The sequence below is a fragment of the Falco peregrinus genome, chromosome 8 (assembly GCF_023634155.1).
Source record: "Falco peregrinus isolate bFalPer1 chromosome 8, bFalPer1.pri, whole genome shotgun sequence".
NCBI lineage: Eukaryota > Metazoa > Chordata > Aves > Falconiformes > Falconidae > Falco > Falco peregrinus.
This window is the reverse complement of record NC_073728.1, coordinates 22,289,426-22,313,170: the sequence shown is the minus strand read 5'-3', so window position 1 is coordinate 22,313,170 and position 23,745 is coordinate 22,289,426. Positions and strand designations below refer to the sequence as shown.

The following is a 23,745-nucleotide window of genomic DNA, read 5'->3' as shown; positions in this document are numbered from 1 at the left end:
CCAAAGAGGCTGAACTAGCACAGCTCAGGCGTGGGGTAAGGAAGAGCTAGGATATCGCTGTGAAGAGAATGGCACCGTTCAAGGACAAAACCACAGATCTGTGGGAAATCTGGCTTCCATTACCTCTGCTTCTGCTGAAAAATCTTGTTTATAAGCTCAAGATTCTAAAAGGGTTCTTTGTGTACAACCTTTAGAGTGATTAGGATAATGACAGAAAGAATGGAGTCTCACTGTCTGGCAGTCAGAGCCGTTCCCCCCAGCCCTTCAGGCTACAATCCTATTCCAGCAGTAAAGCCTGGTGTAATTGGATTGCATCCATTGCTTTCAAAAAGGTAAGCGTATTACCATAATTATTTAGTATACTTTATTCATACAGTTAAAAATGTGCTGTAATCTGCCTGTGGGACCAAGTGATTTATCTGTGCATATATTTGTTATATCAGGTTTGGCAGGGCTTTTAAAAAGTTGAAATCACTCACAAATGAGTTCACAGTGATTTTAGACTATTACAATGACAGGACTAATTTAGACAATTTCAAGGTACTTATTAAATTCACAGTTTATTGAAGCATTAGAGAAGACAGTAATATAACAGAATTGGAATATGACAGAAGCACAGCACCACTTCCATGTCTTAATTTTCACAAGTGTAGCAAATACTTGTTTGCTTTTCATAGTATGTCTAGCAACATACAAGAGGGTTTATGAAAAATGTCAACAAACTCAGCTTAAATACTTCCTCTCTTGGTTGAGTAGGTGTGTATTAAAACTGTTAAGCAGGAGGACTTTTACAGTAATTAATTTCCTTTTCAAAATCGACCTCCAGCTAGCATACAAACAACAGTTGTGATTAAATGCACTTAATACATATGTTACTCATGGTTAATATTGTTTTGTCTTCCCAGCAGTCCTTAAATTCACGGCGTATTTCCAATATCCAAGAAATTCAACACTTTTCCAGATTTTTACATTATATTACAAGATAAATTTGATAAGGTTCTGTATGGTCAGCAGTAGCTGACAGCCCATGCATTTCAGGCTTGACTTTTGGTAGCTAAGTACAGGTCAGCAGTTTGAAAGGGAAAGCTAAGGGCTGGGTAAACTGATTTATGGAAAAAGAAAAGCCCTTAGTAACCTTCACTGAAATCCACATCTGCCTTAAGATAAACCTGATCCTGCTAATAGATGGAGCACTACCAGCAGCTGCAGGGCTCTGGCTGATGGTGTCCAAAAAGCTGCACAATGCTTTTGAGCTCAAGAGCTTTCCCACATGCTCTTTGAGACATTTCAGTTGGTATTTGTATGCTATTACACTAGGGTCCCAATAATTATATCTGTTGCATCAGTACATAGTATTATCCTCGTTGTCCTTAAAATTGGATATTGCTGTACTGTGCCACTTCATAACAAACAGAAAATTCCTAATTGCCACGTAACAGGTGCAAGAGATGCTATAAGCACTAAGTGCATTTGATAAAGGCACATTTTTAAGATTTGAAGACAGATCTTTAGCTAGGATAAAGGCTGTTTTAGGGATATCAGAAGCCAGCTTAACTTCATATTTTAGAATAATCAAACAAACAAACCTGTTGTGTACCCTTTCCTAGCTTTTACCTGCTTTTGGAATGTCTGGCTGTTTTAGAGGAAGTAAGATTTGCACCTGATCTGCCTTCGCAAATATTAAGCAAGTTTATTATTCAAACTCCAAAATTAGTTGTAAAGGTTTAAATTACACACCATAAACATTTCAAACTTTACTTCTTGCTTTAGGCATATCCATAGAACATTTACAACCAGGCACATCATCTTTTCTAGCAAGTAATTCCTAGAAATGTGAATTCCAATGCAGTTGTCGTGTATTTTTATGTTCTGTGCATAGCAATCTTGGCAAAGTAATTTTGTTAGAAGCAGTAAAACATACACTCATGCCTGAGATGAACAAGAAAAGAAAATGATGGTAAGTCTGAGCATTTGTCTTTCTTACTGAGGGCATGTTTCAGTTGTTTTCTCCTGTGATGAATAGCTAAATAGAGATCATTACATTAATCCATTGCTACTAGATCAAAATTTGCATGTCTGCAGACATTCAGTTAAGTAGTTGATTTTACTGTTGTTTGAAGAATGATTCAAAATGTCTTCAGATGACAGTGGACTAAAATACTGTTTTCATTTTTCTTTATTTAGAAATTAAAGTAAAACATGGATAAATGCATACTTTCACAATACAGCAAGGAAAGAAAAAAAAAAGTGTGCTTGACACTAGGAAGAGAGGTATAAGCTGGTTTTATACAGACTGTTTACAAGATAAAGCAGTGAAAGCTTTTCTGATGTTTGCAACAAATGCAGAAAAATTGTTAGTTTCTCTGACTTTGAGCTGGAACTCTTCTATACAGTCCAGAGGAGGAAAACAGGAAGTCACTAAAAAGACAAGTTTCCAAAATATTATTATAAAAAAATTCATTAGGTTTTTTCCATGCTTATGAAATACTAATGTAGGTTATCTTTGTACGTTTCAGCTTCCTTAAGTATTTTGAGTAGCCTATTAAATAATTTTATTCCAGCAAAGCAAAAGCCTCAAAGAACACATAATTTTATTATTTTTATTTTATTTCCAGACCTACCACTCAGTGCTGTGCTCCTGCTTGAATTCTCAGCAATTCTCAGTAATCCACAGCCTGCTCAAAAATTGAAACACGTTCCTAAACATTTTTACTGCTCTGCAGACAGGATTTCTGTTGCTCTGCAGGCAGGCAGATTGAAAACTGATGTAGTGTCCAGCATGTGATAAACTTTTAACTTCAGTACAGTTTAGATCTGAATTAATAAAACCAGAAATCTATTCAGTCCATACCTAAAGGCAGAGCAACAGCAGCATCTGTCTAGAAGCTACTCAGCACAGTACTCAAATCACCACTGCTGTTCTTCATAACTGAAGATCTGTACTGCAAAAACAGCTTTCAGATACGAAAAGCTGTACCCTTACAGAATGGGAATGCTGGATTTCAAGTTTTAATCTTCCTCATGTCACATAACTTCTACCCTCTAGGCTTCTCAAACAGGTTGGAATATGCCTGTCAGAAACACCCACTCCAGCAAAAACAGAAGCAGCAACAAACCACAAACTGAAGTACCTATCTCTATATTCTCTCCTGCTTTGTTCAATACAAAGTAAACAGCAACTCCACAGACAGACGGGACTGATGATACGCAGTTTTATCTTCATATAAATTAACAAGAAAAACCTCATTTAAAAAAAAAAATTACCACTGCAAAATTCTTCATTCAGAAATTGGAAGATAAAGGTTAAAACCAAACCACACTTTACTTCTTTCCCCTTTCTTTCAAATAGGGGCATTAGATTCTGTCCCTTTGCTTAAGGATTCAAAATTCCCATACCTTCATAATCTCCTTGTTCATTTATGGAAAGCGTAAATACATATGGCTTGTCAGGATCGTTGTGGTCAATGTGTCTGAATATAAACTGTAATTGTTCATCTAAAACATACACAAACAGAATTAATTAACACCAGTAACCTCTACTGGAGAGTCACAATGATGACTAAAATCACACTAAAAGGCCATTTCAATTAATATTCTTAGAACACTTACAAATTAGGCAACCCTAGTCTCTTTTGAAAGACAGATGCATTTTAACATACCATATTTTGCTATTTGGGAGACACTGGTAATACCTTAGCTAAGATAATCCTGCAGTTGTGTAAGCTAGTATGTTCTTCACTGCACAATCCAATGTTAACCACTTAGTATTACTGCACATGAAAACTACAGAAACTTACTGTGAATTCTGCGTATCTCCAATCCAAGCCGCTCTTCAAACAATGCTTTGAACTTGCATAGTCGTTCCACTCTCTGCTTAGTGGCTTTGTTTTTAGAAGATATTACTAGAATTTTAAAAGCCGCCGTAAATATCAAAGTAAAACAAGCACATTACAAATATTCAGAACAGTAGAAAAGCCCATCAAAAGCAAGTATAGAAAACAATTCCTCCTGTAATTAAGAAAATTTACTTGTCATTTACTTGCTTACTTTCCTTTTTCTTCAGCAACTCTTCTTTAAGCTCCTGAATGCTGTCAGTCAAGTCCTTCCTTTGCTCTTCTTCTTGATTTAGGTTAGATTTTATTTCTGTCAAATGCTCTTGATTTTCTGACACGTGCTGGCTCTGCTGGAGGATCTCTGAAAGCAGGCAACAAAATATGAACATATACAGTTGATAAACACTAAATAGGGACATGATTAATCTATTTGGTTGAGATGACTTACTTGAATAATACTAGTGAAACACATGTTGTATCAGCTGAAGAGAGAAGTCAGCATAACTAGACTAACAGCATTAAGTAAACAAAGTGAAAGTTATTCAAAAAAGCTTTTCTTCCCCCCCCCCCGCCCCCCTACTTCAACCAGATGCAAATTGTTTCTGGTGCTAGCACTATATAAATAATGGACAAATAATTTGACATGAAGCAAGAAACGGAAACTCTTGATTGATATTAGAGCTGCAGTTATTTTTACCTGATATTCTGAATTTTAACTACAGAATTCAGAGAAGTTAATCCTAGACTGATAGACTGACTATAATTTTTACTAATACAGAAGAGGCGTAAATAACCTAGTATTTAACTTTACTAAGCAATCTTAATTTAAGTTTTATTGCAGTCAGCAAGTTCTGGTACTTTGTTTTAAATACTTAAGCACCAAAACCACTATACTGAACACTTTTACTAGACCTTTATCTTTTCGCATCATCAATGAAGTTTTCCAACTGCTTTTGAGTTGCAGTTTACATCCTGTAACCAACCAAATATGTTTGAATTCATTCTAACTTCATTCTGATGATGTTACTTACCTTTTAAAATGGGAAGATAAACATATTATTCAGCTGTATTAAGTTAATTTTTAGAAATGCTAGACAATAATTAAAAACTATACTGTACCTTTGCTATACTCGTGAATTTTATCAATCATCAGATCTCCTTCTTTCAGCTTCTTAGACCATTTCTCTGTAATGGAAAATTATTTGTTATCTGAAAAAGTTTGAGGATAACTTGGAAAAAGTAGAGGTAGCAGGAACATAAGTCTTTTTACCTGAAAGCATTTTTATGGACTCCTTGCATGAATCTCTTAGTGCTAAAGTCTCACTGATCAGTTCAGTGTCATAAATACTTTTTAATTTGGTCCAAAACTCCTTCATTTCTCTTTCGAAGAGGATTATTTCATCTTCTGTCTTTATATTCGCCATAGTGCTACAACAAACACGTAAGTGAATAAACGTAGCGTCAAGACACGCAAGACAGTCGTAGCGGTTGTAACCCGCAATTACAGGAAAAACCTTCGGGGCCCTTTCTACCCCCTCGCACTGTTAAGGCCTCTTCCCAGAGCCGCTTTTGTTGCTGCCGTTACCACAATAAGCAGTAACGGCGCAGCCACGTTTCTCTGGCTATTCCACCAGCAAGGGGTTACCCACAGCGTCAGGGGGAGGCGCGGCGCTGCGCCGTGCTCGGGGCCGCCACGGTACCGACAGCCGGTGCCAGGATCCCGGCAGCCCCCGGCCGCACGGCGCTCCGCTGCCGCCCACCGCACCGCTGCCGCCCACCGCACCGCTGCCGCCCACCGCACCGCTGCCGCCCACCGCACCGCTGCCGCCCACCGCACCGCTGCCGCCCACCGCACCGCTGCCGCCCACCGCACCGCTGCCCTCCGCGGGGCCCGCACCGAGCGGGGCCTCTCCTCAGGGGGGCACCCCCCCCCTCCATCCGACCAGGCACTAACGGCGGCCGCCGCGGCCCCGCAAACAAGCGGCGCTCCACGGTACCTGCCGACTCCTGCCTAGGGGAGCGGGACGGGGCAAAAGGCGCCCCGCCGAGTCAAGGCTCACCCAGGGGAGCGGGACGGAGCGAGAGACACGCCACCAAGCCCGCCCGCACCCACCAGCTTTCAAACGGCCGGCGTCTTCCCGCGTCCCCAACGGCTGCTTTCTAACTGGGCGCCGCCTCTCGGCCGCCTCGCAACAAGCGCACCGCTGATAGGCTCAGCCATCCTTCCCGCCACGACTAGACCCGCAGGGCGGTCTGGGAGCTGCTGGTGCTGTTGCTGCGGTAACGGCTCCCTCCCGCCGAGCGAGGCGGAGCCGCCATGATGGAGCGAGGGAGGCGGATGCTGGCTCCGCTGCGGTGTCCCCCTGGGCTTGCGGAGGCGGTCGTTGCCGGTGCTGCGAGGGAGAGGCACCTGTGAGTCCGTCTCCTTCCCCTGGGAAACCCTGTTAGGGTTAAGGCGTTTTCTCGGGGCCCGCTGAGGGGGCCGCGGCCGGGCTGCCCGTGGGGGGGGGGGGTGAAAGGCCTGGTGTGGTTTGTGCCATTTACTGGTCTGTGCTGAGGGAAACCGGGTTCGGACTGGGAGCAAGTGAGCTCCTTTACGCGCCGCTGAAGCTGGGACTTTTTGCCAGTGTCTGTAGTTTATTCACGGAACATACTTGGGGAAACCCAGTTGTAAGCTTTGTGACAAAGTTGTTTACGAGTAAGTTTCCTGAATTGCCTTTTAATTTCTCGAGCCTGAATTCTCTCGTGAGCGTGGAGCTATTTACCTACCTTCATGATAACGGTAGTAATTTTTCATGATAGGTAAATCATAAACATTTACCTTAAAGGTAGATCTTTATGATAGGAGCTAATTGTAGTCCTTGGTATGAACAAAACCACAATATAGCAGCCCTGCCTGTGCCCAGTCAAACACTTGTCATAAGCCTCTGTGGTTATGAATGTTCTCTTTAGGAGACTGCGCCTTATTTTTCTCCAGTTGGACTATATTCCCTTTTGGCTCTGAATAAACATTAGTTTGTAATCCCTAGTACACCAACCTTCAGTTTATAATGGATGCTATTTACTAGTCATCTTGTTGCCATAGCTAATGAACTTCTCCTAACTTTTTTTTACTTTAGTGCTATTCAAATGTTCTCAGAATAATGTAAACATAGGAATGCATTGAGAATTCCTGTCTGAAGTCATTAATTGCTCTCTCACACACACTGGACCCACAGCAAAGTCTGAGCCAAGACCACCACCTATTAGTTGCATTATTCATGTATAATGCATTATTCATGTATAAACTGTTACTGCTGTTGGATAGCACTTCTATCCAACTATATTTCTATCTCACTTGACTCGGACACCTGTTCTCCAGATTTCAAAGTTTTCTTAGCATTAGTTCTAAAAGTAATTATTAGACCAGTGTTTCTTAGCTGAATCAGACTTGTATGTACTGAAGCTGGGCTGGTTCAAGTATGATTACCTAGCCACGTATAAATTTGGGCATTATGGGGCCTATGTTACGGCTTTTTTTTTTTTTTTTTTTTTTAACTAGGACCATTTCTCTTTTTCTCAACCAGACCTTAAACCTAGCCAATTGAATGCTGCCAATATAAAGTGTATATGTGACCACTGGTATCCCTAGTTTTATTATTTGACCTCATAACTTTCTGAAGACACTATTTCCCCAACCCCTGTAGTTCAGCAAATACAAATTCAACAATCTAAATGAATCCTGAAGTCTAATATGTAGTCTTTTGGTGGGTTTTTCAGTCTGGTTCACCCCATAGTAGTGAGCATTAGCTCTGAAATGTTTGGTATCTGTTTTTCTCTGTCAAGTTTTTCTAGATTTTTGTTAGTCCTATTCCTTTGTTTTGGACTTTCACCAGCCAAGGACTAAATATAGCCTATGACATATCCTGGCACAATCCGTACTTTAATTGATCTTTTTTTCTGACTGATTTGGGAGTCCTTTTCTCAAGAGTTTTCTAGAGTCATGAATTTACAGTATAACTTGTCCTCAACCTTACTTTCCCACTGGGAACTCTCTCCACAATCAGGTTACCAACCACATTTAAATGAAACCTGGTGAGTTTAGCAGGTACTGGTTTTCTATTCAAACTGACAGCTCTTACCTACCACAAACAGAAATGTGGCCTCGTGACCCAAACTAGCACAGGTCATATGCTTCTTAAATCCTCCATTAGGTCATTAGATCTGACTCAAGAGGCTCCATAATGGAAAACATTGGTACCTAGCCTTACTGTAACTAGCCCAGAAGCTTGTTCTGAAGTGGGTTTTGCTGTTTGCCACAGGAAGCCACAGGGTAGTCATGGATGGGAGAAAGCTTCAGTAGCGATTTACCCTGTTTCTGGCACTGTGAGCTTTGCTGAAGGCAATGTCATTGTACCATGTACCCATTTTCTGCATTTGCCAGCTCTTCATGGGTCTTTGTAACCCCAGGGCACTTGGTTAAACTGAAGGTTCTGAGATGTACGGCGATAGCAGCAGGGTGGCAGTTAACCTGCGAGCAAACTGAAGAGCAGGGTGTTGCCATCAAAGATCTGTTGCTTTGTTTTGTTGCTGCCTCGAAGTCTGTAGCAGGCCATGCCAGAGCTGGGCTGAGAGCTATAGTTCAGGGTTGGAGAGCTACTGCAGCTTAGGTGAAAGCTGCTAAAGGAACACAAAACGGAAGAGCAGGTGCTAATGAAGCAGACTCAGCTACTTGACAGGTTTCTGGCCTCACTGAGCTATGGTTGGCACAGAGCTAGTGTCAGGGATCACAGAATAATAATAATAATAGGCCATGATCTTACTGGAAAGAAAACAAAAAAACCCAGTGGAGACTGTTGCCTCTATGGGTCCAGACTCTGTTTCTGCTTGTAGTTTGTGGAACTGGAAGGATTTATTTTGACTGTTGAACTGTATGTTGCATGTGATTACTAACAGTAGCTCTTCATATTGCTAACAACTAGAATTCCTTAGATACGACTTTTCCATGAACATGCCAGATTTGTATTCTATGCATTGTTGGTATCATTTACAGTATTACACGTACAAATATAAACCAGTATTAAGGTCAGGCAGTTACTGTGCATTGCAAACAGGAGTTTTGTTAGTTTCCTGTATTTGCATAGTAGCTCTATAGCAAGGAAGAATGACAGCGTATCAAGTAGGAAAGATTAGAGGAAGGTGTCAGAGGCCAGAGAAAGCAACTGGTTTATGAAACTACTGGTGGGTGCAACTGTGAAGAAGCCTGAGGCGGGCTGCCTGGGGAAAGGAAGGAAGAAAGAAAGGAAGAAATCCTGATGTGCTGTTTCCTCTGTAGCAAGTTCTTGCCCTCTGTTCCCTATTAGTAGTAGCCTGCATGTCATTTGGCGCTTCATGTTACTGTTCAAGTTACTAAGCATAATGTACCACACAGAGTCCTCCATTAACAGTGTTTTATAAAATGTTTGCTTTGGTGCCTTTCCCTTCCCTTGCAAATATTTGCTTAACAACATCTGATAACTGTTATGTAATATTTACTCTACAATGTAGGTATAAAGCACCTCTAAACATTTTATCCTCCCTTCAGTGGATCATCACCATCAATCTTCTTTCTACATTTCCTGCAAGAATATATGCAGTTTTCAACAGTCTCTCATTTTGTATATCTTGGACATTTAAATACATCAGGAAAATACCAATCAATTAAAACCTCTTTATATGAACAGGTAACATTTTAAGGATTGTGCTTTCCACTAAGATCTCACTTGATCATGTGAGGTCCAAACCTTCATTCTATAATATCAAAATGGCTTTGATTTAAAAACCTCCTTGCATATACATTCTGACCATTTTGTACAGATAGAGTTTTCCTCACAATTCTACATACTACAATACAGCAAATAGTTTTATTTCATATATCATCTGAAGTGACTTTGAAACTAAGTGCATTACAAAAGCATTTTGCAGTGCCTTGCATAGAAAAGGAGGGGAAAAAGCCTATTTAGGAAGTATTTCTCCTTTATTAGTTTAAGCAAGTTATTAAATACAGTTTTTCAAGATGTGTTTTACCATCTTTTCTCTGCTGGTTATTAGGGCTGGGAGTCTAGTGTCTCACACTTCTATAGGTTGCCGAATATCACAGGCAGGACAAGGGATGACTCACATGTCAGCTGCTCATTGCCTCTTGGGTGAAGCGGGATCATGAGTGCTTCCAGGCACAAGGATAACATCGCCTGAACTACCTCTCACAGAAACCTGCTTACCTCTTCCAAAAACTTCCTACTTCTTGCTTTCTAGATTGTGGGATTCTTGGGGATTTTTCAAACATCTTTTATAAATATGACTCCTCAGGTATGTCTAAGATGTGAATGTAGGAGCTTCTGAAACAGTCAGAATGTAGAAGAAAATTAAAGCTTATTTACGTTTGCTATTAGCTGTTTGTCTTCAGTAGATCTAAGGTGCTTCTCTTTCTATCTAAGAAAGATCATTAGCAGCATATGGATCAGCAGCAAAATCTTTAAAGTGAAAATTAGTATCAGAAGACCTTTAGCATTTGTACTAAAAGAGGTTACTGTACTGAAACACTGCCAAGACATACCTTCAGACATTATCTTAAAGTTTCTGAGGAACCAAAGTGTGCCTCAGTCGTTCTGTCTGAAGGGTTCAGCCTGAGCAGGTGCAGCACCATCCCAGTGGATAATGTGGGTGGTTGGTTTTATATTTATAAATAAAGCAAATATGCAAAAACTTACTGCTATGGTTCTGCACATCCTGTGTCAGAGAGGCAATTTTTCTGATACCGTTGAGTAACTGGTGGCATTGAGGGATGGGAATGTGATCTGTTTCATTACCTGTAGACTCCTGAGGACATTAAGTTGTATCTTGATGGAAACTTTCTTATTACAAAATATTTTTCCTAATAGAACAATAGTTATTTAGACTTAACCTCATTACAGTTGCTGTTTTAACTAAGTACTAGAAGTAAGATGGCAGCTACTCAGCCGCCAACTGATTTGACATTTACAGTCATATGTAAAGCTAATTATTCTGTATAAAACTAGACTGAAAACCAGAAGAAAAGCTCAGATTTTCCACATTTTTGCATACTAAACCCAGACATGTGTAAAAGAGTGATTTTCATTATTGTGATTGTTTTAAGTCCTACTTCTCTTAAAAGGAGAGATACTTTTAGAGGGGGAAAAAAAAGATGAGCAAAATGACATTTTCTCTAGTAATTATTACAAAAAGTTATTGAGTGAGATGTTTCTAAACAAGTAAGTTATTGGAAAAGAACTGGGAAAGGGAAAATGAATTCCATCATTTATGTGACAGTTCCCTTGTGAGACACCCTGGAAAGCTATAAGCTATATGGCTTTGCAAGAAACAAACCTCCCCAAATACTTGCAGCTAAAAAGCTAAGAAATACTTATTGTTGAAATATCCTGAAGTTTTGATTTTGAAAGGGTTTTCCTTGAAATCAGCTGATGCCAGTTGAAGTGAATAATTTAGTCAATGTACAGAAAAAATATTGTAGTAGCTATCCAGAAACAGCGCATAGAATTTTAAACCCCTTTTTAACTTTAAGGTTTTCTACATGGCTCAATGCAACTGGTAGCAATAAACATACAGGACTTAAATCTGCTAAAAACTTACTAAAAACAGACTCTTCGTCAATGTGAGAGCTGAAGTAAGTGTGAGATTCTGTCAGGAAAAAAGGTCTTCTGAGACCATTTAATTGTCAAGCCTTATTTGTTGAATCTACTTAATGTTTCCATGTGACTTCCCTGACCACACATCATAAAGCCCTGTTAAGCTGTGAAGTCTCTCTTCAGCAAAAACAGTTAAGTAGTTCGTATCTTTTGTCTCCACAGCTTGTACAGTTCAGCTTTAAGTGCTATGGAGAAAGCAGCAGGGAAGTGCACAGTGTACACATACACCTGCTTTTGTTTTCTGATTTTAATTGTTTCAGATACATAGACAGTCTTTAATAGCAGATATGAATATGTCTGAGTATTAGAGCCTGATAAAGAACTGAAGTTTTCCTCTTGCCGCTCTGATGATATCAGATGATGGTATCGTCAGACTTTTGGTATCCATTTATTATCATGTGGAAAAAATTTTTTTGCGTAGCCACCTCACAAACATAATCTTTTCCTATGCTACTGTTACTAGTACTAATACTGGTAAATCTGATGTGCTAATACATGATTTGATGCAACCTCGTAAAATCCTGCTAACTGGCAGAATCTCAGTTTTGTCTTGTCTGTTTGCCCTGGAGAACCCAAGTGCTTCACTTGGCAATACTTGAGGGAAATGTTCGTAATCATGTGTTCCAACCTTGCTCTGGTCTGCAATGTCCCATTTCTGCTAGGCAGGGCAGCAAGAAGGGGCTGCAGCCAGTCAGGCTTGAGCTGCTTCTGGCAGAGGTGTGTAGAACTTGCACCATGTGAGCAACACATGAGAATGGCGACACTGAATGAGATGGCTCGGAGACTGAGCTTCATCTGCATTGTGCCCTGGATTAAGGTGGCCTCTTTTATGAATGAAACAATTGTTTTTCAGTGTTTTGAGAATATTGCTGCTTTAAAAATGAATCTAGAACTCAACAGCATTGTTGATGTATGGATGCCGGTTGTATTTTCCAAGACTGAAAATGTGTTGTGCAAAGTATTAGACGCAGCATGGTAGATAAATTCTCTTTTGAGGTGAAACATACAGCTTTAATAGCAGTTCTGCAAAGACCAATTATCTGTGTATTCTTTCTGTGCTTTACACAGGCAACACTTAATGAAGTATATACATTTCTAATGTCCATCCTGCAGAGAAATGAACTGTGAACAAATTCAAGCAAACATGTTCCAACTGTTCATACAAAGGATTGCATAAGTCACACACTGTTTCTACAAAACCTTCCCCACAATTTGCTGTTGCTCAGCATGTACTTCACTTAGTTTCCTCCAATTAAAATTTGCAAACAGAAAAGCTTTCCAGTGCTAACAGACTCATGTGCTTTCTTGGGGATTTGGAGCCACGTGTTCCAGGAATGGCCAGGTACACCACGCCGATACAATATAAAGGCAACGTCAATCACCTTCTCTCACTTTTTAATAGTTCCTCTCCATGGTTCTCATTCTCCATCACTAGAAACTTAAGATTAAAGGAACTTTATTATATTTCAAGTACAGTTGAATCCATTAAGATGGATCTCCTTCATAGCAATGGCGTGCTTATCATTCAGCATTTGCAGAGGGACTACAGGGCTTACCAGGATTTCCTTAATTTTATGTCACATGTTGGTGATCCCCGGAATATATTCTCAATTTATTTTCCTCTTTGGTTTCAGCTCAACCAAGTGGTTGGTACTAAAATGATATGGGTGGCAGTCATTGGTGATTGGTTCAACCTCATATTTAAATGGTAAGAAGCTGGATTTACTTTAAAGTTTGGTATTTTTAATGATGGTTACGATATGTGCCTCAAGTTTAGAAAAATTGCTGTGAATATTGTACTAGTAGACTTTCCATTGTAATTATAAAACAGGAATTCACAATGAAGATGTTTAAGTTATGTTGAAAATGACATTTTGATAAAACAGGAAGAACCTGTAGAACAATTATAGTTTTGGCAATATACCTCTTCATATTCCTTGTAAGATTATTTATCGTGCTTTGCTGAGGCCTTCTTACATAAACATCTTTTTCTTGCATTTCTGTTTCATTTTATTTTATTTTTTTGTCAGGATTTTATTTGGCCATCGCCCATACTGGTGGGTGCAAGAAACAATGATTTATCCCAATCAGTCAAGCCCATGCCTTGAACAGTTTCCTATAACATGTGAAACCGGACCAGGTAAGAAACTGGTACATTTACTAGAGATAGTGGCTTTTGGCGGGGGGGAGGACGGATGGGACTTACAAAGACCTTGTATGATATACAGATCTCAGAGCTTATGTTTAAAATAGCACCAAAATGCAGGAAGAGAAAAAGGAAGAAATAAAATGCGATAGGTATTTGATTGCTGCATGACAAGAATGTTTACCTCATTGCCTTTAAACAGTGCAAGGGAGGGGGATTTGCTTTAAAAATTACTCCTACTGGAAGGAACCAGCATATCGGAAAGGAATGTGTTATAGGCTCTGAAAGAGTGATTTGCCTGCTTCGTGAGGTCACTTTTAGGAACAGTTGCAGTGCCAATGATGACATCAGCTTGGGGAGAGAAATTCCATGTTGTTTTAGAGTGTTCCAGAACAGAGCAGGGGGCTGTTGAGTTTGAGGGCTCGTACACTCTTGCAAGAATTATTCAAACACAAAAAACTAGTAGGTGGTTCAGTGTAAATAACAATAGTATCAACAATCTATCATGTAACATATCACAGATGGAAAATGCAACTCCTCTTTCCAGAACCAGACAGTGGCACTGAATGTGTGTGCGGTGCAGGGGGGGGGGGGGGGGGGAAGTGTAAATGCATTTATGCATGGAGGGGAAAAGTTCTTAAAAAAAAAGTTCCTGTGCAGCACATTTTCACTTTTTTATATCTTACTGTCTTCTCTGTGGAACTCAAATGCAATGCTGCTGCAGTTAAATGAGTTTGTGCAACCCTAATATGTGAAATAAGGTAAACTTGCTTGGAGCTAACTGGCTGAGTTAAGTTTAAGTCATTGTACAAGACTGTGTAAATGAATGTGCTGTGCACCTCATCAATGTCACAGCAAGCTTTTAAGTGGTTTGCGCAGCTGTATTTTGTTCACAATATCCTGCATTATATTACACTGGAATTTTGAATGAGCATCTTAAGCCCTTGCATCAGGCAGAGTTTCATGATGCCTGGTCTGTATCTGATCTGCAGTCTGTTTCAAGTGGATTCATCTGGGACCTAACCAAAAGCATTAAAGTCTTTCAGATCTTTTCACGAGCCTTCAGAACTAAGCCCATTCAGAACCATGTAATTCTAAGTCCTGGCTAAGGAGAAAATCGCTGCTTTTCATTGAACCAGAAGGCCTTTCTTCCTGTTACTTTCTTCCTGAAGTAACAGGTCATTCCTATTTTTGTCCAGTGGGTACCACTGTCATACTGATTCCTTACTTGCACTTCACAACGACCGCATTTTCTCCCACCGCTAGATTTGCTCTTGACCATTGGCTATATCTGTCACTAACCTGTTCCTCGTTAACAAGAGGAGGTGCAGCCAGTGCAGCTGTTAGGTGCACAGAGTCATTGTGTGAGCTTACATGGTGTTTCATACTATTTCTAAGTCTGCAATTTATATGAAAAGATTAGAGAACCAGTCACAGTTGTGAGAAAGGCATATCCAGATATTGCTAGGATGGCCTGAGCCCCAAACTCTACAGCTCAACAAAAGGGAAAGCTGAAGGAACTGTTTATATGACTACATGGCAGGCAATCTAGGACGTGAATTTGGTATGTTCTTCTGGAATGAACTGAACCCTGCAGCCATCTGTTCTCTGGTAGTTGTAAGGTTTTAAGAACACAAACCTTAAGGTGGAGGTTATGCTGTTTCTAGTAGGTGGTGCGCAGATGAACTATGATACATTTTTCCTAGGTGACATTTTCCTGGACGACAACAAAGAGAAGCTTTCCCAGTGCTGATCTACAACAGTATGATTTCCTTATCAGTGACAGTTATTCTGTTGTGAGGTTTAGAAGTGTACGAAAATATTGCTTAAAGGTACTCCCAAAAGGTGCTCTGCATCTGTTACAAAATTAACAAAAGAGTTGGTAGTGTGACTACTAAAGATATTGCCAAGCAGAATACCGAACATGAGTGCAGGGAGCCAGAAATCCCTGTGCTTGTCCTCCTGGGCATTCCTGCTTTGCTACGTCACTGAAATGTTCTTTTGCTTTGCAAACTACGATATAGTGCTGGGTCATAACACATTCTTCAGTCAAAATTATTTCTTCTGCCAGTGAAATAACCCTGTCCCTTTAACTTCTCTTTTGTCTCCACAGAAAGCCAAGCTGTAAAAGACTCGTGTAGACAGATTCCAATTATCTAATTTTCTCTCCTATTTCAGTTTGTTGAACGTAAACCTGGTGAACAGGGGAAAAGAAGTGACAGGGTGATTTGGGGAATCATTTCCCTTGCATCATGCCAGCATTCTTTGGTTTTTTGGGTGATTTTCACCATTGTAGGAACTTCTCTGTAGCTTCATATTTTTTCCAGTAAAATTAAAATTTGATTTGTTAAATTAAAACAAATTACACAAGTAGTAGTATACCTGGACTAAAAAGAAAATCACTGTTGATCTCTGTATGAGACCGTGTTCCCTGTCACGGGCTGAAGTGGGTGCAGCAATTAGTCCAGAACGTTGCAGCATCATTTCACTTGCCAGTTCCACCAATAATCTGTTTCCAAGCTAGTTGACATTGTACACTTTAAAATTTCTAAAATACATCGAAGTAAAGCATAAAGACACAGTTCTTCTATCACACTTAAGATATATTTCTAAATTTATTACAAAGCTACCTACAGTGTGAATTACCTGGACTGTAATATTAGTGATGAGACACAGATCCCAACCACAGTTACTAACACTATGGTAATTAGACAAGCAGATAGAAAGCAATTTGGAAGGGCCATCTAAAGTTATACTAGTACTTTAGTTTAGAGTGCTACAAAGAGCCAAATCTCAGTTGCTTCCCTTAATTATGAGGTAGCCCGTTCAAAACCTATCTCTTCTCATCCTCATATATAATTTCTACACGACATGCTACAGCCCTAAGAAAGCCCAAGATGCTCTATTTTTTCAATCACAATCCAAATCTAATTAATGGAAAAATACAATGCTTTCCAATCAAGGTACCAGCCGACACTAATATAAGATGGTTAAGCTGTTACCTTACCTACTTGATTTCAGACAAATATTCTGGATTCCATCTGAGTTTTCTGAAAAATTCATATTGAGAAAATTAACTTTTGAGAAGCAGTTGACATTCTTTCAGCCCTCGGTAACCATTTTCTTTCTAAATGTTTAGGTGCCTGAGTAAGTGCCAGTAGACATTTTCTATATGACAAATGACACAGTCATTTTTAGGCTTGAATATTTCCTTTTTTTTTTTCACTAGGAAGTCCATCTGGACATGCCATGGGATCTTCCTGTGTCTGGTATGTAATGGTCACAGCAGCACTTAGCTACACAGTTAGATGGAAAGATAAATCAGCAGTTGCCCTTCACAGGTCAGTGTTTTTACATTGTTCTAACTTATACAGATATTTCTTTATATACATGCTGTGGTTTTAATGGACTTATTTTAACCAAATAGTCATAGTCTGTTCTGTCCAGTTTGTAAAAAAAAAACAAACCACAACAAACAAACAAACAAAAAAAAACCCCCAAAAACAAAACCACAAACCAAACAAAACCAAACAATAAACTTTTATTATGATCTACTGCAGCTGAAGAAAAAGATTATTAAGGGGATTCATCCATTTGTATAGGTTGGTTATTATTGCAGTCATTGCATACAATATCTCGGAACCAACTGTTAAAGGTCAGGTCACATCTTCAGTGTTGGAAATTTTGAATTTGATTAATTGTCTTTATGTGTTGGATCTTTTGGTTAGAACATAAATTTACCGATTTGATGGTAGGCCTTCTTACCCCATAGTTAAGTGTAAGGTGTTCAGAGGGCCAGAGCCCCTCTGCTATGAGGACAGGCTGAGGGATTGGGGTGGCTCAGCCTGGAGAAGAGAAGGCTCCAGGGGGACTTTACTGCCGCCTTCCAGGACCTCCAGGGGACCTACAAGAAAGCTGCAGAGGGACTTTTTTCAAGGGCAGGTAGTGATAGGACAAGGGGGAATGGATTTAAGCTGAAAGAGGGTACGTTTTCATTAGATACTGGGAAAACATTCTTCATTGTGGGGGTGGCAATGTGCTGGAACAGGCTGCCCAGAGAAGTTATAGATGCCCCATCCCTGGAAGTGTTCAAGGACAGGTCAGGTGGGGCTTTGTGCAACCCCTTCTACTGGAAGGTGTCCCTGCCCATGGCAGGGGAGGTGGTACTAGGTGTTCTTCAAGGCCTCCTCCAACCCAAACCATTCTATGATTCTGTTACTCAGTTCTGTAGGGAAGTCTCGTAATTGCTTTGATGGCTGCTCTTTCCAAGCCTGACAAGGTTATTTCCATACTATGTGAATTTTGTCACCAAGTAATTGAACTTTTGCATTTAAGTATGACTTCATGATGAGAAATATGCCCAAGGTACTAGTGCTAATTTAACTTGCCATTGATGACTTTCATCGCTAAAACCACAGTGGTGTTTTGGACCTGAAATTACTGGGGTCTGTTCCTGCAGCTCTAGGTGTGACTGCAAGAGCAACTACTCCTAAAGTTTTAATACTGACTTCCAGTTTTTATTCATCTAATTCTAAACTTCTGTCCTTGTAAACCTCTGCTTGGTAAAAATACAAGCCTGACACAAAGGGACCTGGTGTAAATTACTAGGTGAAATGTCTTGCCTTAATATTTAAGCATCTTCCTTTTCCCTCTTAGACTGACATGGTCATTCCTCTGGAGTATTTTTTGGCTTATCCAGATCAGTGTGTGCATCTCGAGAGTATTCATAGCAACACATTTCCCTCATCAAGTTTTTCTTGGAGTATTTGCTGGTAATGCTGCTATTTTTTTCTTTCTTTTTCAACATATATGCAAAATCTGAAAAAAGTGAAGTATGAGAAAAGGCAAGACATTTTTAGTAGTGCTACTCAGCTTGCAGCTCTAGTGTTGCTCTCCACTCTCTGGATGATCAAGGATTTGATGATAGTCTAAAGGTAAAATTTGTGAGGTAGTATGTATCTGCCGTCTCTGTAATTCACACAGAGAGTGAGCCCTCATCCATGTGCCAATTGATGTCCACACGTTATGCATTATGTCCACACTGCCACAGGATGGCTGGTTTGTACTGGCTGCATCTGATCCTTATTTGTGCTGCCTGGGCCGCAGGGGTGGGAGAGGAAGTTGGTCCTGTATGGCCCTGACCTTTCCTCTCAGGAGGAAGCTATCTGGTTCACATCAGATGATGTTAAGGCACGAACCAGCATCTCTGCAGTGTGGACAAGCGTGGGGCCAGAGACCTGGGGCAAAACAGAACAAAACCACAAATTAGCTGTGCAAACTCCCCAGGGTCACTTAAGAAGCTGAAGTACATTTTTCGGAGTTACTTAAGCATGTTTCAAATTTGTATCTAGGGAGTTCAGACTATGAACAATCTCTCTAGTATCTACCCGATTTAAGGAGGGTGACCAGGGCACTGAGCCAGGGCTGCCTGCTCCAGTTCTTTCATGGATGCAGAGCAGCCTGGGCAGCTCGCTAACAGCTTACTGTCCGGCTCTCCCTTTCCACAGCCAGGATAAAATGAGTAAGAAAGAAGATAAGTGTGTTCTGTGTCTTTTCCTTCAACACTTACAAGCCTGTGTGGGAACTGGTATTGAAGTTGGCATTGCTGGGGCAGCCTTTGCGTGAGGGTCTCTTGGAAAAGGAATGTTCTAGTTTACATCTGTATTTGACAGGTTGTTATCAGAGAGATGCAGTCAGGCCTAAGGTATGCCTCATATCAGAAACATGAGCGCTTGGTATTCAGTTTCCTTTTTTTTCCAAATTAGCAGTTTGAAGTGGGAGAAAAGGTTTTGTAATCTACAACAGAAGTGGTAAATTGTATGTGTGTATGTGTATATGTACATATATAATAAAAATACATAGAGATATTCCTCTGTCTTCAAATGTGAAATTCTGCAGGGACACTGTAAAAAGTGCTTCTTCAAAGTATGAGCGTGGTGTTCCCTGTAACGCTGAGTTTCTAATCCACAGGCATCCTTGTGGCAGAAGCATTTGAGCATACCCCTGCCATTCAGACAGCAAGCTTGAGAATGTACATCAAGACGAACTTGTTTCTTTTCATCTTTGCCCTTGGCTTTTATCTAGTCCTCAAGCTTCTTGATATTGACTTGCTATGGTCTGTGCCGAAGGCCAAGAAGTGGTGTGCCAACCCTGACTGGATAAACATTGACACAACTCCGTTTGCTGGACTGGTGAGGAATTTAGGGGCGCTCTTTGGCTTAGGTCTCGGAATTAATTCTGAAATGTTCACCACAAGCTGCAAAGGTAAAAATAGCTGTAAGAGAAGTTTCCGTATATTGTGTATAGCTGCTTCTTTAGCTACGCTGCAGCTGTATAATTTCATTAAGATACCTACTCATACTGAGTATTTATTCTACATTCTCTCTTTTTGTAAGAGTGCAGCTATGCCTCTGACTGTAGTTGCCTTGGTTCCATACTGTGTCCACTCGTTAATGAGGACAACTGAAAAGAAACTTAATTAGATAAAGTTTCCAAATGGTTAGCGGTGTGGGGATGGATACGAACCGTTCAAGAACCCTCTGCAAAAGCACTTTTGCTAGCTCATTTGAACCAAGGGGGATGCCACTGCACCTTTGATGTGCTCCTGGTAAGTAACCAGTACATCCAAAATCGGTGATGTTGGCAGCTCACAAATATTAATTGCTGATTTTGTTCTTAGAAATATTGCAATCATAGTGCTGTATGGTTAGAAATGACCCAATATTCTGGGTCATAACAGTTTTAAAGTATAATCAGCTAGTTTTATTTAGCTACTTGGTGGTCTTTTAGTCCTGTCCATCTCCAGCTAGGTCGTGCTTCATGCCTCGGTTGGACATTGTGATACTCGATACTCAATTTTTATAGCGAGAGGTATTGTGTGTTAAACTGCTAGATAATGGTGTGACAGTATCGCACCACCTGCAGCTGTACAGCGGCACCCAGGCACTGTGAAAAAGGCCAGCGTAGTTATAAGCAAGGCTTTAGATTTAACTTATTGAGCTTCCTGAGCAAAACAGCTTCTGATTAAGCCAGATAAGAAAAAAATAAAAGTTTATTTCAATTAGACTCTGTGGAATATATTTTTGCATTGCTGTGTGGGTTTTGTCATTTTTACTTTTGAAAAGTGATTACATAAGTCATGAATGTTACAGATCACACCTTTGATATTGAAAAAGCATAAATATGGTGTAACAAATCTTTGGGTTCTGTACACCTACACAGAGCAGCAGATGAAGAAAGTTGTCAATAATGAAATTATTTCAGCATATCACCTCAAGAGTGTTGTTCATGCTCCTGCATTGCAAAGGTAAATTAGTTTGATTTTCTCAGGTCAAGAGTCACAAGCCTGAATCACTGTTGTTAGTTGTGTAAATCATGAAACTGTCATTGCAGATTAAGTCATTGGAAGTTTATATTATTGTCAGCTTCATCTACCTAAGCACACAAATAACTAATATTAAATACATGTTTGCTATATAAAGTGGATGCTCTGAATAGGCAAAGGCAGGTACTTTCCCATCTTATTCACTATTTAGCACCTACTGTTGCATAGTGCTTTTAGGACTATCTTTAAGCAATACTTAAGCAATATTTTGCTGATACCATCTCATACTACTTGGTATACAAGCAGCATAGGCTATAATGTGGGTAATGAGGGCTGTGTATGTACCATCTGATAGCAATAAGGGTTAGAAGATGTAAACATGATGTAGCTTCAAGACTTCTAGTTAGTTGTAGGATAACTGAAATGGAAATAATCTTATTTAATTGCGAAAACAAGGTGAATAGATTGAGTTGGCCCTTAGGGATGAATATGATACAAATTACCGAAGCAAATCTAAAACAGGCATCCTTACTTAAGAGCCTGCTAAGACTACCTTGACTTCAGAAAATGAATCATCTGGTTTTAACAGTCTGAGGAATATTCTGCTTTATGCATCTCCTGATATCTTCTTTAATAGTTCTCTGAACGTTTTTCCCTGCAGCAGCTGGCCTGAAACCAGTCTCTTCTGTAGTTGTGCACCCTTAAGCAAAATTGCTAAGCTAACGGGTCTAGAAGTAAATAATGAAGAACAAAGACAGCTATGACAAGGATTTTTCCTGTGTTCAAGTTGCTCTCGAGTTGTCATTTTACTGATATAAATTGAATATTGATAGTCACTCTTGTCAATAGTTTCAGTCCTGAGACATCCCAATTAATTATTGCCCTGAAACATAAAAAGTCTAAAAAGATTAAAACAGAAGGCAAATAATGCAGCTTCCTTCTTCATTTTCAGTTAAGGATTAAAATACAGAATTTCTTGGGAAAATATCATTTCAGTGTCAGTTGTGTGATTGCAGTAGGGTCTGTTGAAGTGATTTATTAATGGAGTTGTACAAAAGTTGAAATTGGGTTTTTTTTCTGCCTGGAATTAAGGGATGTAGCCTAATCAAATTTTCACCCTTACAGCTCTATTCAAGTTTCAGCGGTTGGTACTGTTGTGTAATTTGTGTAATTTTACAAGAAACTCCCTTGTGGTGTGATCTGTTGTAAAATGGGTGAACCCCCACTCCCAGCTGCTGATTTTAGGACAAGGAGAATGACTTTTCCAGTTAATGCTCTATTATTCAAAATGAAGATTTAAATTTGTGATTTAGACTCTCTGTCTGCTTTATCTCCAAGATCCCTCACTAAAGGAGAGTCCTGTTGTCCTGCAGACAGTAGCCAATAACATATTTCGGATAAACATGCAGTTAGACCTTATAATAAACCATTACAGCAGGTGCAAACTTCTGCCAGAAAGAGATACTTACTGCCCTTTGTCATTTCTGCATGAATTGTTGCTGTATTTATCAACTCTACTTAATACAAAGAGCTAATTATGGCTATTTTTTTCCACCGTTACTGAATATATTTATAATTTCTGTAAAAAACCTCACTGTCTTGCCTTCTGAAAAAAAGGGAACACATTACCCATCACGCGCTCAATAGAAGTGATTTAAATAACTGTGATGATTAACTGGAGGATTTTACATTGATTTAACTATGGCATTTATTCTTACTCAAAACTTACTTGACAGCTTTGACCAGAGCGGTGAGGATAGGGGAAATGATCCTCACCAGCTTCTGTTCCTCTGCTTGATTGCTTTCCTTATGTCGTGGAGCTGCCCTCTTTGTAAGTACTTGCTGGTTTTGTTGCAGGGGCACAGCTGTGCCAGGCTCAGGGCACCAGGGGGTCAGTGCTGTAGCCACGCACAGCGGCAGCCCAGTGTCCCCTGACAGCACAGCTGGTGTGTTTGGTGTGAAGGGGGGGAGGGGGGAGGGTATCGCTGTAATCCTGTGCACGCCAAATGTTAGGAGAGATTTGATCCCTTGAGATACACAGCATCGTTCTTGGATTGGTTTCTGTTCATACAGCTTACCTAGAGCAGAGGTGGTTTCTGGAACACCAGAGCAGAGTCTTCCTTGATTGCTAGCTGAGGAATGACAGGGCTGTGCAGTCTGACTGCAGGTGGTGGCAATTCCGCAACTCACCAGCAAAGATCTTTCCCATTTTCAGGCTTTCTTTCCCTTAGCAGTGGACTAAGCTACTTACTGAGTGCATCAGCCTATGCTCAGGCTCCTGCATGTGCCTGGCAAGTGTGCTGGATGCAGGAAGCTACGTACACATCTGGTACCACAGAACTCACAGCGTTGTAGAGCACTTTGTAGCACAATGTGGTACCAGCGTACACATACCTACCGCAGAGTATTTGCTTACAGAAAAGAAATCTCTCAAATTCAGAATCACAGTAATTCAGCTGATTGGGGCTCCAGTAGTAACAAGTTTGTAATAAGCTCCTTCCATGGCCATCAGTTGATCATGAGTGCCTCTTTCAATGATGAGTCCTTGCGACATCACAGCGATGATGTCAGCGTTCTGGATCGTGGACAAATGGTGGGCAATGACAATGCAGGTACGCCCTTCTCTGGCCTTATCCAGTGCCGCCTGCACAGTCTAAAGGCAACAGACAAAGTGTCAGAGTGAAAATATGCAAACAAAAGGGAGAAATCTGATTGCCTGAGTTCAATTAACTGTATTGCGCAACACTTGTAAAAGGG

General features: G+C 40.2%; 3 protein-coding genes across 19 annotated transcripts in view; 1 reads left to right on the top strand and 2 right to left on the bottom strand.

Annotated features, from left to right (window-relative positions):
- Positions 1-2,158: 2,158 nt before the first annotated feature.
- On the bottom strand, positions 2,159-6,064 carry SPC25 (SPC25 component of NDC80 kinetochore complex). 3 transcript variants are annotated; one of them, XM_055812733.1, is made up of 7 exons: positions 5,947-6,064; positions 5,104-5,261; positions 4,953-5,018; positions 4,048-4,194; positions 3,798-3,902; positions 3,397-3,495; positions 2,159-2,418 (listed from the first exon to the last, which is right to left on the bottom strand). In XM_055812733.1, exons 2-7 carry the CDS (start codon positions 5,255-5,257, stop codon positions 2,285-2,287), a joined length of 705 nt encoding a protein of 234 aa, XP_055668708.1. In that variant the 5' UTR covers positions 5,258-5,261; positions 5,947-6,064; the 3' UTR covers positions 2,159-2,284. The 3 variants fall into 3 exon arrangements, with proteins under 3 accessions (XP_055668708.1, XP_055668709.1, XP_055668707.1); XM_055812734.1 differs by having other exon boundaries at positions 5,894-5,989; XM_055812732.1 differs by having other exon boundaries at positions 5,831-5,977.
- A 37-nt stretch (positions 6,065-6,101) lies between these two features.
- On the top strand, positions 6,102-20,729 carry G6PC2 (glucose-6-phosphatase catalytic subunit 2). Of its 3 annotated transcripts, none has more exons than XM_055812730.1 (5): positions 6,102-6,245; positions 13,549-13,658; positions 16,894-17,005; positions 18,321-18,436; positions 19,635-20,729. In XM_055812730.1, exons 1-5 carry the CDS (start codon positions 6,151-6,153, stop codon positions 20,144-20,146), a joined length of 945 nt encoding a protein of 314 aa, XP_055668705.1. In that variant the 5' UTR covers positions 6,102-6,150; the 3' UTR covers positions 20,147-20,729. The 3 variants fall into 3 exon arrangements, with proteins under 3 accessions (XP_055668705.1, XP_013154349.2, XP_005237187.2); XM_005237130.4 differs by lacking the exon at positions 6,102-6,245 and adding an exon at positions 12,512-13,226; XM_013298895.3 differs by lacking the exons at positions 6,102-6,245; positions 18,321-18,436 and adding an exon at positions 8,646-13,226 and having other exon boundaries at positions 19,635-19,802.
- Positions 18,498-23,745, bottom strand: part of ABCB11 (ATP binding cassette subfamily B member 11) — a 68,365-nt gene continuing 63,117 nt past the window's right edge. For 7 of the 13 annotated variants that reach the window (XM_055812723.1, XM_055812722.1, XM_055812721.1 and 4 more), the window contains one exon: positions 20,698-23,641. In XM_055812723.1, the coding sequence (XP_055668698.1) occupies positions 23,441-23,641 (201 nt within the window). In that variant the 3' untranslated portion in view covers positions 20,698-23,440. Of the gene's footprint in view, positions 18,902-19,786; positions 19,921-20,697; positions 23,642-23,745 lie in introns of those variants that run through there. The other 6 variants (XR_008748501.1, XR_008748503.1, XM_055812724.1 and 3 more) reach the window with 6 other exon arrangements.